This window comes from Ambystoma mexicanum, chromosome 12, assembly GCF_040938575.1.
Source record: "Ambystoma mexicanum isolate Mex_15411 chromosome 12, UKY_AmexF1_1, whole genome shotgun sequence".
Classification (NCBI taxonomy): domain Eukaryota; kingdom Metazoa; phylum Chordata; class Amphibia; order Caudata; family Ambystomatidae; genus Ambystoma; species Ambystoma mexicanum.
The window spans coordinates 28,174,565-28,190,292 of NC_090936.1; the positions used below are offsets into that span (position 1 = coordinate 28,174,565).

Genomic DNA, 15,728 nt, shown 5'->3' on the forward strand with positions numbered 1-15,728 from the left:
GACAAATCTAGGACAACAGTGACAACACCTAGAACCGAATAAAGAAACTCTTACTACAACAAGAGAGACGACACTAAGTCAAATAGGACACAAGCGACACCAATAAAAACCGAATCAGCATCCCAAGCCAGCTTCCAGCAAACAACCTCACCCGCTCCATAATTACTACTAGAGCTCATAACTGTATAGAGGTGCATGAACGTCAGCACTTGCCACACTCAAAGTTGTAGATATTGGCAGGGGCATTGACCGAAGATAGTTGCGAATTAACTGCCACGTGCCATGGAAGCAACCAGTGCCAAAACTTGGGCATGGTTACGAATGTGAGTGGATGCCATGTGGGAAAGGAAATGCAAGTGTTGGACAGCTCCAGATCTCGACCGAGACGCAGAGATGCTCACGCAGCCCACCAAAGGAGAAAATTGAAGTTTTAGCACCTTGCTTCCCGGCTAATTAACCAAGCCACTAACAATTTCACCCCTCTGCATCCACCTCTCAAACTCTAACCAAACAAAACCACAAACCTACAACACAACAATCCGCACAAACTTCACTAAACTGCAACAACAAACAAACCACACATAGACCTCCACAACAGCACACGACGGATACCGACCGTAAAACACCCCAAGCCCAGCCAACGGACTTCTGGGCCGAGGCCGCCAACAGCACATCACCGCTCTCTTGCACTTTTCCAGCTTATTCCCACTAACTCACATCCCACCCCTCACTTTTCAGAGCCGCTAGAGCACCATGGGACCACTCCAGTGGTGATAGTGCACGGTACAAATATCCTTTATCATTAACATAGTACAAACAAAAATACGTCTAAAACAACCGGTAACTAACGTGTCATATCCCCAACTTGACACAACTTCCTTCCTCTACCCACATCATCACTACCAACTTGATGATGAAATCCCTTGCCCCAAGAAACACACTTGAACGTTTCATGGGGGACACCGTGAGCAGGAAACAGAACACTTCAGACGGCCGCGTCCCTGCAACCAGCCCCAATTACATATCCACATTCAGTAGACAGAGGACACAGCGCCAGGTATATTGATCAGCTGTTTTTCATGATGTCTGGTTCATTGTTGCACCGGTGGGGGCCGCCTCCGCCATCCCTGTCTCGATTTGGGAGCGGTAAGGAGATGGAGGCCTCAATGTAGTCTGTTGCCTCTGCAGGATTCTCAAAGAAGTGGGCGCGCCCACCATGCTGAATGGACAGTTTTGCCGGGTGCAGAAGGGCGTATGGGACTTGTCTCATGCGTAGCAGTTTTTAACGGCCTCATATGACTTGCGCTGAGCTTGGACATTGGCAGAGAAATCAGGGTAAATGTGTATGTCAGCAGATTCATTTCGAAGGGCTCCTTTCTCACTGGCTAGTCGGAGGATGAGATCCCTGTCTCGATAATTAAGAAGCCTAACCAGGGTTGTTTGAGGGAGGAGCACCTGGCTTGTCGACAGGAGCTAACACGCGATGCGCCCTCTCCACCAGGAAGTGCTGGGAGAACTGCGAGGAGTCCACCATTTATTTCAGTTGGTTTTCCACAAATTGTTCCATTGGGCCTTTACAGGCTGCCTCCGGGATCCCGATGATGCGTATATTGTTGCACCGTTAGCGCAATTCCAAGTCCTCACATTTATTGCAGAACTTGTTCATCTCCTGCTGTAGTCGAGTTATATCTCGATCGTGTTTGACAACATTATCCTCCTTTTCGCCAATCCTCGTTTCAGCTTCAGTTGTGCGTGTGCCCTCCTTCTCTAACTTGGATTTTGGGGACGCTATCATGGAGACGATGTCTAGTTTCATGTTAACCACCATGAATCCTCTCTGCATGGCGGCCAGTAAGTGGTTGTCCCTTGCAAATTCGGAGGCTGAAGGTTGCTCATCCCCAGGTGTCAGGTCATTAGTTCCTGGGGCTCTGGCAGGGGTGCTCGTGTATGAGACCATGGGGCCCTTTTTCTTTCCCTGGGAGCCCTTTGTCATGATGCCTCTTCGTAGGGCCGCAGTAGGGAACGTTTCAGAAGAATAGATTGCAGAGAGCTCTTCAGTGCGGTCTGATGCGAGGATCCAAGTCAATGCAGTATCGCCACAGTTATCACCCAGTATAGGGTCAACCTACCAATATGTTCACCGGTACATCAAAAGGATAGCGGCTACGTACACCCCTTTAGTTGACGCAGTGTAGCGGGGCGACCCCAAGGCACCTTCTTACAACCGAGTATTGTGTTGGCTGGGACTTAAGCCAAATAAAATGGGACTTATGCCAAATGTCTCCCTGCCCAAAGTGTCCAATCTTCAAGGGTGGTTAGTCAGAGTGCACCCCGTATGCAAGGGGTCGCAAGATTTTGCCGGGTGCAGGGGCCCTTCAGTATTTGAGAGCCCCTCCGACCACCTTTCCACCCCTGAGACCACAAGCCAGGCAAACATTTCGTACTCTCCACCACTTCTGGGCATGTAGCCTGATCAGGCTTGTCATGGGACAGTGTCAAAGCTGTCGACGTAGCACAGAGGTCCCCAGCCCTGGATGAGCAATTTGGGTTGTCAAATGTTAGATAATGACGGCATACCATCTCCACTCACCTCTAACGGATCCACGTTGCCTGGTTGTCCCAACAAACAGAGGGCAGCCCCCGCCTCATCAAAACACAAGCCAGTTCAAAGTTGTCCCACACCACTTCCGGATGATCAGCTGTATCCGCCTTGCCATGGGACGGCGCCAAAACAGCTGGTTTTTCCACCGCCAGTGCAGTCAAGGCACCCACAGCAACAACTGGGCAAGCTGGGCTATCAATGTAGAGTAGAGTAGGGAAGGGGCAGGCAGCTTGCACTCACCTCTGGTGGATCTTATTGTCTAGTTGCTCTGGTCCTATGAGCACTGGATAGGGAGGCGATGGGCAGCCCTACCTCAGCCACCAACCGGAGCGGCCACAGCACCAGTGAGCATATGGGTATGCAGTATAGGCAGCAGGGTCCCCCCAGGCCTGGTTTACGGACAGCAGGGCCCCGGCGCGCAGGACAAGTCACACCCCAGGGTGCAGCAGGCGGTGCAGGAGCAGGAAAAGGACAGCAGCGCTCCGGAGTCAGGGTTTCCAGTGCAGAAACCCTGATCACAGATAGGATCTTGCTGATCAATATGTAGTATAGGCCAATATTGTTGATAAACACCGTTGGAGGGCTCCATTCAAGGAGCGACGCGCAGGCAGGCTCCTGCATGTGCCTAGATCACCAAGCCCGATTCCCACAGTAAGTGGTTTGTAAAAATGAAATGTCCCGCAGCCGGCTCCGACATCCAATCCTTTCTGGAGCCAAAAGCACCACCTTCAGAGCCCCCAGCGCCTGGCAGACCCTGTAGGGCAGGCCGCAATCGCAGGGAGCCCTCCACACCACGGGCCAAGGTCAGGGAGCCAGTCCTCGACTGTTAGGTGGCAGTCTGCGTGCGACGCCCAGTGGCAGCGCTGCTCCAGAAGTGCAAGATGGCCCCCCATTATCCTCTGAGCAGCTATTAAATATTATTGTGTCGGATTGTGTGGGATGGACACAACAAATCCACTGCTACCCGGATGCCATAGTGCTCCCCCAGCGTGCCAGGTCTAGGCCAGCTCTGATGCATCGGGGGCAGGCATCCATGGCTCTCTGTTCTGTCTCACACCGCCACAGGGCCGCCACCACCAGCAGGGTCCAAAACAGGATTCAAGTAGTTGAGGGATTGCGGTCCACAGGCACCACGCGAACCACATCTGCCGAATGGAGCTAGGCGGCAGCCAGAGCCAAAGGGGAGGCCAAGCAGCAGACCTTGCGGGTCGCACAGCATGTAGCGGGGGTACAGCACCTGGGAACCCAGAGTGCCTCAGATACTCCTCGCCTCCGCACCTAAAATGGTCTGCAGGCGCAGTGTTCGTTCCGACACCCTCGGAAAGCTTTAAAATGTTCAGGAAGTGGATCTGAGAAGATTTATTAAGAGTAAGGATGTTATGGGGCCGGAGCTCCAGGGTTAGGTGGCCATCTTCATGGCTGCTCAACAGCACCCCCCTCTGGGACTTCTTTAAATTTAGGGAAAAGCCCAGCCTGTGCAGCAGTGAATAGGTGTCCTGGAGATGGGACAAGGCCTGCTCTACAGACTTCCCTCGGATTAACCAGTCGTCCAGGTATGGGAATACGTGGACTCCGGATCTCCTGAGGTGGGCTGCAACTACCGCCATGAGCTTGGTGAAGACCCTTGGGGCGGAGGTAAAACCAAAGGAAAGCACTTGAACTGAAAGTGCGTGTCTCCTACGGTGAACCTTAGGATCTTCCTGTGCTTTTGATGTATTGGCACTTGGAAATAGGCATCCTGTAGGTCTATGGACGCCAACCAGTCCTGAAATTCGAGAACGTGGAGAATTTTTCTCAACGTCACCATCCTAAATTTCTTTCCTCAAGAACTTGTTCAAGGCCCTGAGGTCCAGAATGGGACGGTGACCTCCTCCTTTCTTGGGCACCAGGAAATACCAGGATCCTCTCTGTTCAGGAGGAACTTCTTCCGCAGCACCCTTCAGAAACAGTGCTCTCAATTCTTCCTGGAGCTCCTGTCCTGGTTGGATTGGGGGGTGGTCTGTCCAGTGGTTTTGGACAGACAATAACCCCATTGAATGAGCTGTAAAGCCCAGGCATCAGAAGTAATTGACTGCCATTGGAGCAAGTGCTCTGTCAACCGTCCGCCAACCGGTGTGCTGTGAGAGGAGAAATCAAAGCGGCTTCGGAGACTGGGTTACCCCCGCCACTGCCTGTTGGCATCTAGAAATCCCTATGCCCTTTCCGGAGTGCGAGAAACTCTTCTGCCCTTGCCTGGCCGGTGGGAGCTGCACTCTTTTGCCACAAGGAGCATATCTCCTGTAGCCCTGTGCTCTAGAAGCGAAGCTAAAGGCAGGTTTGGCCAGCTGTGCAGCTAGGCCCAAGGATTTGGCAGCGAGTTTAGATTTGTTGATTTTTTCCAGGGAATCATCAGCTTTATTGCCAAAAAGATCGCCCTGGAATTGCATGTCCAAAAGTTTCATTTGGACGTTGGGTGGAAAACCAGAGGTACTTAAATAGGCCTGTCTCCTTAAGGTTATGTCCGAAGCCATAGACGGGCCCATTCGCAGCGACTGCTTGGTCACTTCCTTCCCATTCTCCACTAGCTGTAGGAAGCCCTGACGCATCTCTCCTTCTGAAACATACTGCGTGGCATTTTCCAGCACCGTCCATAGGCCGAAGGAGTATTTGGCAAAACTGCTTTCCACATTGGTTTCCTTGAGGACCATACTGCCTGACGTGAACACCTTCTTTACCAAGGCATCTACTTTCTTAGCCTCTCTGCCCGGGGGCAGAGTGGACGTAGATGATGGTGAAGGGTGAGAGGAGAGGTATAAGGGGTCTCCCCTAGCTGGCCTGTACTTCCTGAAATGATGGAATTGGTGGGAGGAATGCAACATGGTGTTTGTCATAGGGTTGTTAGCGGATCGGCAATGGCTGGGTTCAAGGGCATATGTCGTTCAGAGAACAGACCATCTTCTAAGATGTCAGTGACGTCATAACTATGAGGGGCTGCCACTGTTAAGTGTAAACTCAGGGTGTCAATGACCCTTTCCACCAGGGCCCTAAATTTGGACACATTGTGGAGATAAGGAGGAGTCTGTTGAAACTCTAAGTATGGTGACATGTCAAGACCACTGGCATCTTGGAGATGTTGAGCCAGTTGTTGTAGTCTACTCTGGTCTTCAAAACCCCACCGAAGCCCAAGAACATCAGGTCGACATCTTGGTCATCGTTGTGGTGATCGCCGAATATACCCGTCATGGACTTGAAAAATTTAGTCCGGGGCTGTAATGTAAAGACTTTGTTGACGTGGAGGGCTTGTCCTTTGGCACCGTAACAGTGGATGTCGGTATCGTCCGCGGTCAAAACGCTGAAGCGTTGACGTCCATGGACACACAGGGATAATCTGGCTTCCATACAACATCTTTTGACTTCGAAAGGTCAATCAGTGCGGACGGAGTTTGTACCAGAGCAGTAGATGAGTTGGGTGCACATAGTGCCGCTCTTGGCTCCGAAGCATGCTGTGTGGGTGTGGGAGCCGCGCCGACTGCAGCATGCTGCTTGAACATTTCAAGCATTGAGGACTTAAATTCATCCACCTCTTGGCGGGTGGTAGGCCCCGCTGACTGCTTCCCTCTTTCCGTTGATGACTCGGAGTCCCGACGATGGCGGTGGCACCTTTTCTTTTTTCGGGACGAAGACGAGGAAGAGTGGCTCCCTCGAGTGCGAACTTTTCTTCTTCTGCCAGTGTTTTTCATGGATATGTCCCTCGATTTTGGCCTTCGACGACTCAAACATCGACCGCGCCAGAGATTTTGTGGCCGGTCGACCCACAGAGAGCTTAGCAGCTCGGTCATGAAGTGATTTTGGCTGCATCTTGGCGCACAATGGGCACCAGTCAGTCCCGTGACCCGTGCCAAGACACCAGAGACACAACTCGTGTGGGTCGGTTAGGGACATCTTAGTGCCACAATCGGTACACTGCTTGAAACTGGACACTCGTGCGACCGACATCTCGCATCGAGGAATTTTGAAAAAAGTTACATTTTCTCACGAAAATGTCAGCAACTAGCTCTGTGTTCCTAAAGCAGCATGTTAGCGCACGGAAAAAAGGAAATTTGATTGGGGCCTAGTGCAGCGCTACTTATTTGGCGCCTGATGTCATGTCCGGAGCCAACAACCAGACGCCGAACAAGCAGATCGATGGTCGATGGCCGGGTCGAGGTCCACTATGCCACCTGTCAAAAATGTTCAAAGCAGCAAAGCTGGAACGAATATCTTCTGCAGGAGAAAAGCAATCCATTGAAGGGATAGGTTTATGAAGTCTTAACTCAAGTGGACTAAAGAAAACTCCCCTAACAGTTTTCCATTAGACTCGGCCCATCAAATGCCAAGAGGCGTTTGATTCCATCAGGAAACGGCACAGTCTTCTAAAATGCTCTCCTGCAGTCAACGGAAGTCAATAGCAGACCATGAGGCAGGTCAGATGTCTTGCAGGGTGCTGTGTATTCATTGAGGGAGAGGAGGGCAGTACTGACTTTGTAGTTATACGTCAGTTTAGGATCATGAATGTGGGTGTTGTGGGTGGTATTAGACTTTCTAGTGCCATAAGTCATGGGTCCAAAGGCAGCACAGTCAACTGACTTATTTATTTGGGTTACTATTTAAAGTGGTGCAGAACTGCAGAAATTGACCAATGCATATATTTATAAATGTAATAAGTAGGGTAGGCGGAAACGAGGTGAGATAACTTCTGTGCTGTTCGATGAAAGTTGTATAAGGCGTGTGTATCTGTTGTAGTCTTATTGAAGTACATATTTGTTGCAGTTGTGTTAAGGCTGGCTACTGAATAAACCCTGACTGACCCTGAACCTGCTACCTCCTAATAACTCATTTGATCAAATGCCGTTACGGCTCTGCATATTTTCTCTTCCTCCACAAGAGCAAATCTGTCTTTTTGTAATGGTAAATATCTTGCATTTGTAAAAAAACGAAATCTCTTTTTCTGTTTTTGTAAGACGGAAGAGTCAACAGGCAGAAAGAGAATATGAAAAAATCAAGTCACAGCTTGAAGGTTTGGAGGAAAGTGTGAGAGACCGCTGCAAAAAGGAATTCACAGGTAAGATGAGCCCAGCTCCGCCCCATGAGATTTTGCTGCCATGGGCAGGAACTCTTAAGTATGCCTCAACAAGCTGTATAGTCGCAGGTAAGGGAGGTGTGCAGAGGCTGCATTATGGACCCAGCCTAGAATTTGAGCCAGAGTTTTTCTTTCCCTTCTCATCCCCCTTTTTTAAATTTCCCCTTTCTCCTCCGTCCGTCCGTCCATCTATCAATTAATCAGTACCTCAGTCTCCTTTGCCTTCAGGCCACCCCTCCATCTTCTGTCTAATGCATTCATCCATCACCTATTCACAGCAAGGAGTTTATCCACCACATCCATGCACAATTCATCCAATCGGTTTTCTAATCCATCATCCATCAAGCCCATATCCTTTCACTTCCATGCATCCATCCATTGTCCCTTTATCCACCCATCCAAATGGTCTCCTTTGACCCTGTTGGGGAGTTCTACAAAAGTCCACCTGTGGTAGGACTTCAGAAGACTCACTCTTGGATGTACAGGGCTCCAACTCTTAGGTTTGGCCTGAACTACCCAAAAGGTATGGTAACTATGGTTGAGCAGCCAGGCTTAGTCTAGGAGGGAGGAGAGCTGTAGGCAAGTGCAAAGACCTGAGCGCACACTCACTGTCAAGGAAATACACTGTAGTTATATACACATGTGATTATGTATTACATATACTAAGGCAACACTTAACACAATACTAGGCTTTAGATAAGTAAAACAGTTATACATATATACAGTAGAATGTTTGCATTCAATACTCCGTTTTAATAGTACACCTTAGGTGGAACACAGGTAAGTAGTCTTAGTAGTTTAATGTTAGCAAATCACATCAACCAACATTCAATGCAAATCGACAATGGTAATACCTTTAAGCAGCCTAGGCTTAGGAAGTCCAACCCTATCTAGAAATGAGTCAGATGGGGCACTGGGGGACCAAGGCCAGTGGGCGGAAGAACGAAGCAAGGCAGATGCTGTGAAAGTTAAAATGTTCTGAAGATTCTTCTACGTTGCAAGTAAGTAAAGTTCTTGGCAAACGGAGGAGGCAGGGACGTTAGGTAGACCCCTTGAAGGATTGTAGCACCAAGGACCGATGTCCTAAGGCCAGGGAGAACACGGTTGGGTTATCCACCCCAAAGTGTCTCGAGAAGCTCAGGAGGAGCACAGAACAACGGAACAAGCACCCAGGTAAGTACCTAGGAGTGGGACAGTACCGTAGTGAAGAAGAAAGCAATGTCACTGCTGGGTCCCCAAGGTGAAGCGGCAGCAGGCTCCGGCTTGCATTTCTTGGCCGGGTGGCTGAAGAAGGAACTTTTGGTGTGAGCAGATGATCACCCTATTGCGATGGGACACCGAGCCGAGGATCTTCACGATACTGGCTCATTGGGACTCAACACAGGCTTCGGTTCAGTGACGGTTGTTGCATGGTAGACTTCCCTCTGTTTCTCATTCTACGACTCGGTTGAGAAGACATTTAGGAGCGGGAAAGAGTCACTGTAGGCCCACACAGATGCCCACAAGGTTCCAGCCGAAACAACGCTTCACGAGATGATGCACAGCAAAATGGCCCAGGTTCCCAGAGTATTGTGAGAGTGCAGCCCAGAACGGTTGCAGCTCTTCGTAGAATGGCTCAAATTGCATTTGGTCTCGAAGCAGGTTAGGCTCACCAGTCAAAGGGAGGAAGTCATCCAGTCTAGATTGTCCCTGTCGAGCAGAAGAGGAGGTTGGAGCAACAATGGTTACTCAGCAGGCACTGGTGGTTGCTGGAGGTGGCTGCAGACGTCCTTCTTCAGATTCTTCTTTCCAGTGGTCGACTCCGAGTTTCAGCTCCAGGACCCTTACCTTTTATGCAGGAACCGCTGGATCCACCCATTCCCCAGGCATTCATTCAAGCAAGGGGGTGGATTGCTCACAAAGGACAGCCAACCTCCCAGTTTGAACTAGTTCCAGGCAGACACACTGCAGGACAAAGACCGAAGGAGTTTCGGTGTCCTCCCCCACTTCCTGACCTTTAAGGCACTAAGAGACCGTTGGTGGGTTTTCACAAGGAAGTCTGCGAAAGACAAAATACCTAGCAGGACCCACCTCCCCCACCAACCCAGGTAGGCAGAAGAAGGCTGAAGAAAGGACAAGTCATCATGAGATGGCAAGAAAAAAAAAGTACAGCCGCCATTTCAGGTCAGTGGTGACCCGTGTGCCCATTACCGCAGCTCTGACAGGAAAAGTCAGTAAAAAATATCCACTGCCACCAGATAAACTTGCCACTGTAACTAGAAAGTTACAAGAGAAGTGGAAAAATTGATACTTTGTCCCCTCAGCACTCCCCATAAGGTGGGGTATGCTGATCCCTCAAAATAAGTCAGGTAGGGTAAAAAAGTGTCCCTCTGTCCTTGGTAATTTATCACAAGGAAAAGAAAAAGGGCAGCTCATGAGCTCCCAGCAACACTGCACAGAAAGTGCTTTGCTGCAACAATAATAAAAAGGGCAGCTCATGAGCTCCCTGCAACACTGCACAGCAAGTGCTGTGTGCTACAATAATAAAAAGGGCAGCTCATGAGCTCCCAGCAACACTGCACAGAAAGTGCTGTGCTGCAACAATAATAAAAAGGGCAGCTCATGAGCTCCCTGCAACACTGCACAGCAAGTGCTGTGTGCTACAATAATAAAAAGGGCAGCTCATGAGCTCCCAGCAACACTGCACAGAAAGTGCTGTGTGCTACAATAATAAAAAGGGCAGCTCATGAGCTCCCAGCAACACTGCACAGAAAGTGCTGTGCTGCAACAATAAATTGTAGATGCCATAAAAGTTGACGTAAAGCATGACTCCAAAAAGGGTTAAAAAGGGTCGCCAAAGGTAGAGTAAAAGAATGAGTGAGTGTGGAAAAAGATTCCCACTCACTCAGGAGAACTGGTAAAAAAATCCAAGAGTACAGCAAAAAGTACTGGTGGACTCGCAGGTAGAGTAGATTTTCATTTATGTATGAAATGTTCTCCAACTGACCCATCACCCTTTGGCCCAGCTGTCTGTCCCCCCTGACCCTCTTTGGCCCAGCTAGCTGGTCACTTCCTTGGCCTATCTGTCTTTTCACCCCCTTGGCCCATCCGTCTCCTCTCGCACCCCCTTGGCCCATCCGTCTCTCCCACCGCCCTTAGCCCATCTGTCTCCCCCACCGCCCTTGGCCCTTCCGTCTCTCCTACCCCCTTGGTCCATCCATCTGTGCCCCCCTTGGCCCCTCTGTCCTGCTCCCCCTTGGCCCACCCTCCTGGTTGCCGCTTGGGCCGCCACTCTGGATACCCCCTTAGCAGGCCCCTCTGGTTCCCCCCCTTAGCCCATCCGTCCATAGATAGGTTTTTTCTTAGTTCACACCTTCCTCCGGCTTCGGTCTTCCTTGCCCTTTCCTTGCCTCCTTCCTCTTTCCATGCTTCTTTCATTGTATTTTCTACTTTTCTCCATATGTCACTCTTTTCCTTGGAGCATTCTGCCTTTTCCGATCTACTTGCTTTACGATTTGCTCCTCTGTTACTTCCTCTGCTTTTTCTCTCTGCCTCCCTCAGATCTTTTTTTCTGTCCACTCATTTACACCCGCACCTGCCTGCTTGCCACAGGTTAGTTATTTAGATCCTAACTGGAGCCCTGCGATGCTGAGGTCAAAGTTACTGTGAAGACAAGTTAAAAGGTTCTCTAGAGCAGAACATTCGGTGGGTGCTTTCCTTTGTTTGACTTGGCAATTCTGCCACTCTCGCTGGCTTTGCCACCCTATGAAAAGTCTGAGCATGCCCGGGCAAAGAGACAGCCCAGGATAGAACTTGAGTGAGACAGTAAGTAGTCTTGCCCCATGAGCTTGTTTCACTGGGGCAATCATTTGCATCAGACCGCATATCACAGGCTGACTAAAAGAGCAGTAGAGCGACCACAACCAGACTATATTTTTTCAGAGACCCTCTGTGAATAAAGACAGAAACTGCAAACGTATTTGTGGCATAATGACTTGTGGAGGGCTTCCTTTATGCAGGAAATCCTCTGTGCCAATTGTAATGCTTCATTAAATGCACAGCATTCGTTTCCTTTAGGCTAGATTTGCATTGCCACTAAAGAATACCCGCTGTACAGATCACTGCATTATAATGAGGTATTGCTCTCACTCTGCCCCTGCAATCACATCAGTACAATTAACACTCTACCAAAGTGCTAGATCTCCATCATGTATCACTAGCTCGTTAGACGGCTCCCCTCCCCCACTTCTAAAACAAAACTCCAACACCCCCTTGGACCTGCTTTGAAATTAACTCTATTCTGTCTGGATTGACTAAAAATCAAACCTGGTAAATAAAACACTGAAGGTAAGACCTTCTCCACCCCTCCAAGACTTTAAATCGCTCTAGTAAATTAACTTCATTTACCTGCATGATTTACCTCCCTTGTGCAAAGATTGATGACCATTTTTGCTCCAGCTGACCCATAGCCCTTATTCTTAAATTGAATTCTGTTTGCCCAGTGTTTTCCTTTTTGCTATCCTGCTACTTGAGTCCTTTTCCAATAGTTTTAACTTTGCAAACCTCATTTCATATAATCATGCAATGGGGGTAACAAACAACCTGAGGGCGTACAGACGTAAATGGCCATGGCTATCTGTGCACATAGGATGGAGATAGTACGACAGAAACACCCCTGCCGTTGCCCGCCTTTTTGTATTCGGAAAGAACAAGCTGCAATACTCAACTACTAGATGACAGCCTATGTAAATCATGTTATTATAAGCAGATACAAGCCAAAGAAAGCTAAATACTGGGTGCTAGGAAAGGTTTCTCTTTCAGCAACTTTGCTGCCATAGTTTGATGGACCGCAAACGTTGAGCTTTTGTTTTTGAACCAGTCTTGAGTTCTTATAGGGAAATACAGCCTTGAGCTTCACTCATCTGGCCTTTTGCTCATTTGGTATAATTATAATTGTTCTTTTATAATGCGCTTCATATCAGAGATAGTTTTCTAAGTGAGGGATCGGGATTCAAACCTGTGTTGTACTGTTGTCTTTTTCCCCATGCTTGAACGCTGCAAAGGAAACAAAGGGAGACCAGGCCACCCCCACCCCTCCCCTTTCACCCGTGATGTTCCTTGTGTGCCTCCACCCCCCCTTTTGACCCGCAATGTTCCTTGTGTTCCCCCTCCCCTTTGACCCGCGATGTTCCCTCTGTACCCTCGCCCCTCCCCTTTGACCCTCATTGTCCCATGTGTGCCCCCACCACTCTCCTATGACCTGCTTTGTGTAGGCATCCACCCACCCCCTCCATTGACCCTTGTGACTCATCCTTGCATCCCACCCTCCTCCGTTGTCCTTCACTCCCTCTTTCCAATCGCCCTCCCTGAACTTCAGAGCGGAAGTCTCCTACTGGACATTACGTACGCAAATTACTCAAAACCCAGCTCTTCAAGTAAAAACCTGCCCAATGGTACTTTGCCTGCTATGCCCCCGGGCTTCGCCCTCGCGCCTGAGGGCTTGTGCGCTTTACAAATGTAAAAATAAATAAATAGGTTTTTATCTTATAATTTTCAATAAAGGTAACATGTCCTCCATGTGTCCGACTTCTCTTCTGACCCGCCAAAGTTGGTACATGACAAATTGAGCCAGGTCATATTTTGGAGGTTGCATTTACGTTTAGACAGAATGGAAAAATGTAAGACTTACTAAAACAATATTAACGAGAAATGCAGAGCGCTCTGTTTTACTGGGTATACGCTTTTGTTTGCACTTTGACTTTGAAGAATTGGACCAGTTGTCACCTACTGAATGCCATTTAACACCTCGTCGAGTGGAGGGAGCCTCATTATTTTGAATGAACACTAGCTATGCTGGCATGACCTACTAATTGCCGCTGGTTTGCAGTAGCCGTCCGTCCTGTGCAGGCATGATTGTACTGAAAGTGAACCCTTCTTCTCTGTTTTAGATCTCATGATCGAGATGGAAGATCAGACCAGTGACGTCAACGAAGCTGGAATCCCCTTCCTGGACTACAAAACCTACACGGACCGGGTCTTCTTCTTGCCGTCGAAGGATGGGGAAAACGATGTGATGATCACCGGTAAACTGGACATCCCGGAGGCTCGGCGTCAGACAGTGGAGCAGGCCCTGACCCAGTTTTCCAACTTGCTTAATAGCAAATCCTTTCTCATAACTGTGAGTGTGAACGTTCGTTTCCTTGTTGCACTGAAGCCGATGGCACGTTGGCTTGCAAGCACAAGGCTTCCTGTGGCCAGACAGTGACGGCATCACTATGTTTAGGACCTTTGAAGGGGGGTTGTTTATTTAGGTGTGGCCTTCTTAACAAAATGTGGTGGCCCCATTCAGACATTTAGTGCGCCATACATTGATCAGTGGCTTTTGTATGGTAGCCACGTGTGTGAACATGTATATAAAAAGAAAACAGATTAATATTGGGCTCGCTTGATGTCATGCTGTATAATTCCTACAAAAAGTGAGAGAACAGCCCGCCACACCAGCTGCCAATAATTCAATGAAGGGTTCAGTGCACTGCATTGGGGGGCCAATGCCCTATCACAGCCTGCCACACCAGCTGCCAGTGCTTCCCAGTGAAGGGGGTCTGTGCACTGCATTGGGTACCCACCCTCCTTTGCAGCCTGCCACACCAGCTGCCAATGCTTCCCAGTGAAGGGGGTCTGTGCACTGCATTGGGTACCCACCCTCCTTTGCAGCCTGCCACACCAGCTGCCAATGATTCCCAGTGAAGGGGGTCTGTGCACTGCATTGGGTACCCACCCTCCTTTGCAGCCTGCCACACTAGCTGCCAATGCTTTCCATTGAGGAGGCTGGGGCGCTGCATTGGTACCCACCCCTTTATTGCAGCCTGCCACACCAGCTGCCAATGCTTCCCAGTGAAGGGGGTCTGTGCACTGCATTGAGGTACCCACCCCTCTAGCGCAGCCTGCCACACCAGATGACAATGCTTCCCAATGAAGGGGTCTGTGCACTGCATTGGTACCCACCCCTCTATTGCAGCCTGCCACACCAGCTGCCAATGCTTCCCATTGAGAGGGTTGGTGCACTGCATTGGTACCCACCCCTCTAGCGCAGCCTGCCACACCAGCTGCCAATGCTTCCCATTGAGGGGGTTGGTGCACTGCATTGGTACCCACCTAGCGCAGCCTGCCAAACCAGCTGCAAATGCTTCCCAATGAAGGGGTCTGTGCACTGCATTGGTACCCACCCCTCTATTGCAGCCTGCCACACCAGCTGCCAATGCTTCCCATTGAGAGGGTTGGTGCACTGCATTGGTACCCGCCCCTCTATTGCAGCCTGCCACACCAGCTGCCAATGCTTCCCAGTGAAGGGGGTCTGTGCACTGCATTGAGGTACCCACCCCTCTAGCGCAGCCTGCCACACCAGATGACAATGCTTCCCAATGAAGGGGTCTGTGCACTGCATTGGTACCCACCCCTCTATTGCAGCCTGCCACACCAGCTGCCAATGCTTCCCATTGAGAGGGTTGGTGCACTGCATTGGTACCCACCCCTCTAGCGCAGCCTGCCACACCAGCTGCCAATGCTTCCCATTGAGGGGGTTGGTGCACTGCATTGGTACCCACCTAGCGCAGCCTGCCACACCAGCTGCCAATGCTTCCCAATGAAGGGGTCTGTGCACTGCATTGGTACCCACCCCTCTATTGCAGCCTGCCACACCAGCTGCCAATGCTTCCCATTGAGAGGGTTGGTGCACTGCATTGGTACCCACCCCTCTAGCGCAGCCTGCCACACCAGCTGCCAATGCTTCCCATTGAGGGGGTTGGTGCACTGCATTGGTACCCACCTAGCGCAGCCTGCCACACCAGCTGCCAATGCTTCCCAATGAAGGGGTCTGTGCACTGCATTGGTACCCACCCCTCTATTGCAGCCTGCCACACCAGCTGCCAATGCTTCCCAGTGAAGGGGGTCTGCACTGCATTGAGGTACCCACCCCTCTAGTGTAGCCTGCCACACCAGCTGCCAGTGCTTCCCAGTGAAGGGGGTCTGTGCACTGCATTGAGGTACCCA

The 15,728-nt window shown here is 50.0% G+C and overlaps 1 protein-coding gene across 3 annotated transcripts in view; it reads left to right on the forward strand.

The window, feature by feature from the left end:
* PLXNB2 (plexin B2) overlaps positions 1–15,728 on the forward strand; it is a 775,326-nt gene that overhangs the window by 681,060 nt on the left and 78,538 nt on the right. For all 3 annotated transcript variants that reach the window (XM_069627846.1, XM_069627845.1, XM_069627847.1), the window contains 2 exons: positions 7,582–7,682; positions 13,628–13,857. In XM_069627846.1, the coding sequence (XP_069483947.1) occupies positions 7,582–7,682; positions 13,628–13,857 (331 nt within the window). The remainder of the gene's footprint in view (positions 1–7,581; positions 7,683–13,627; positions 13,858–15,728) is intronic.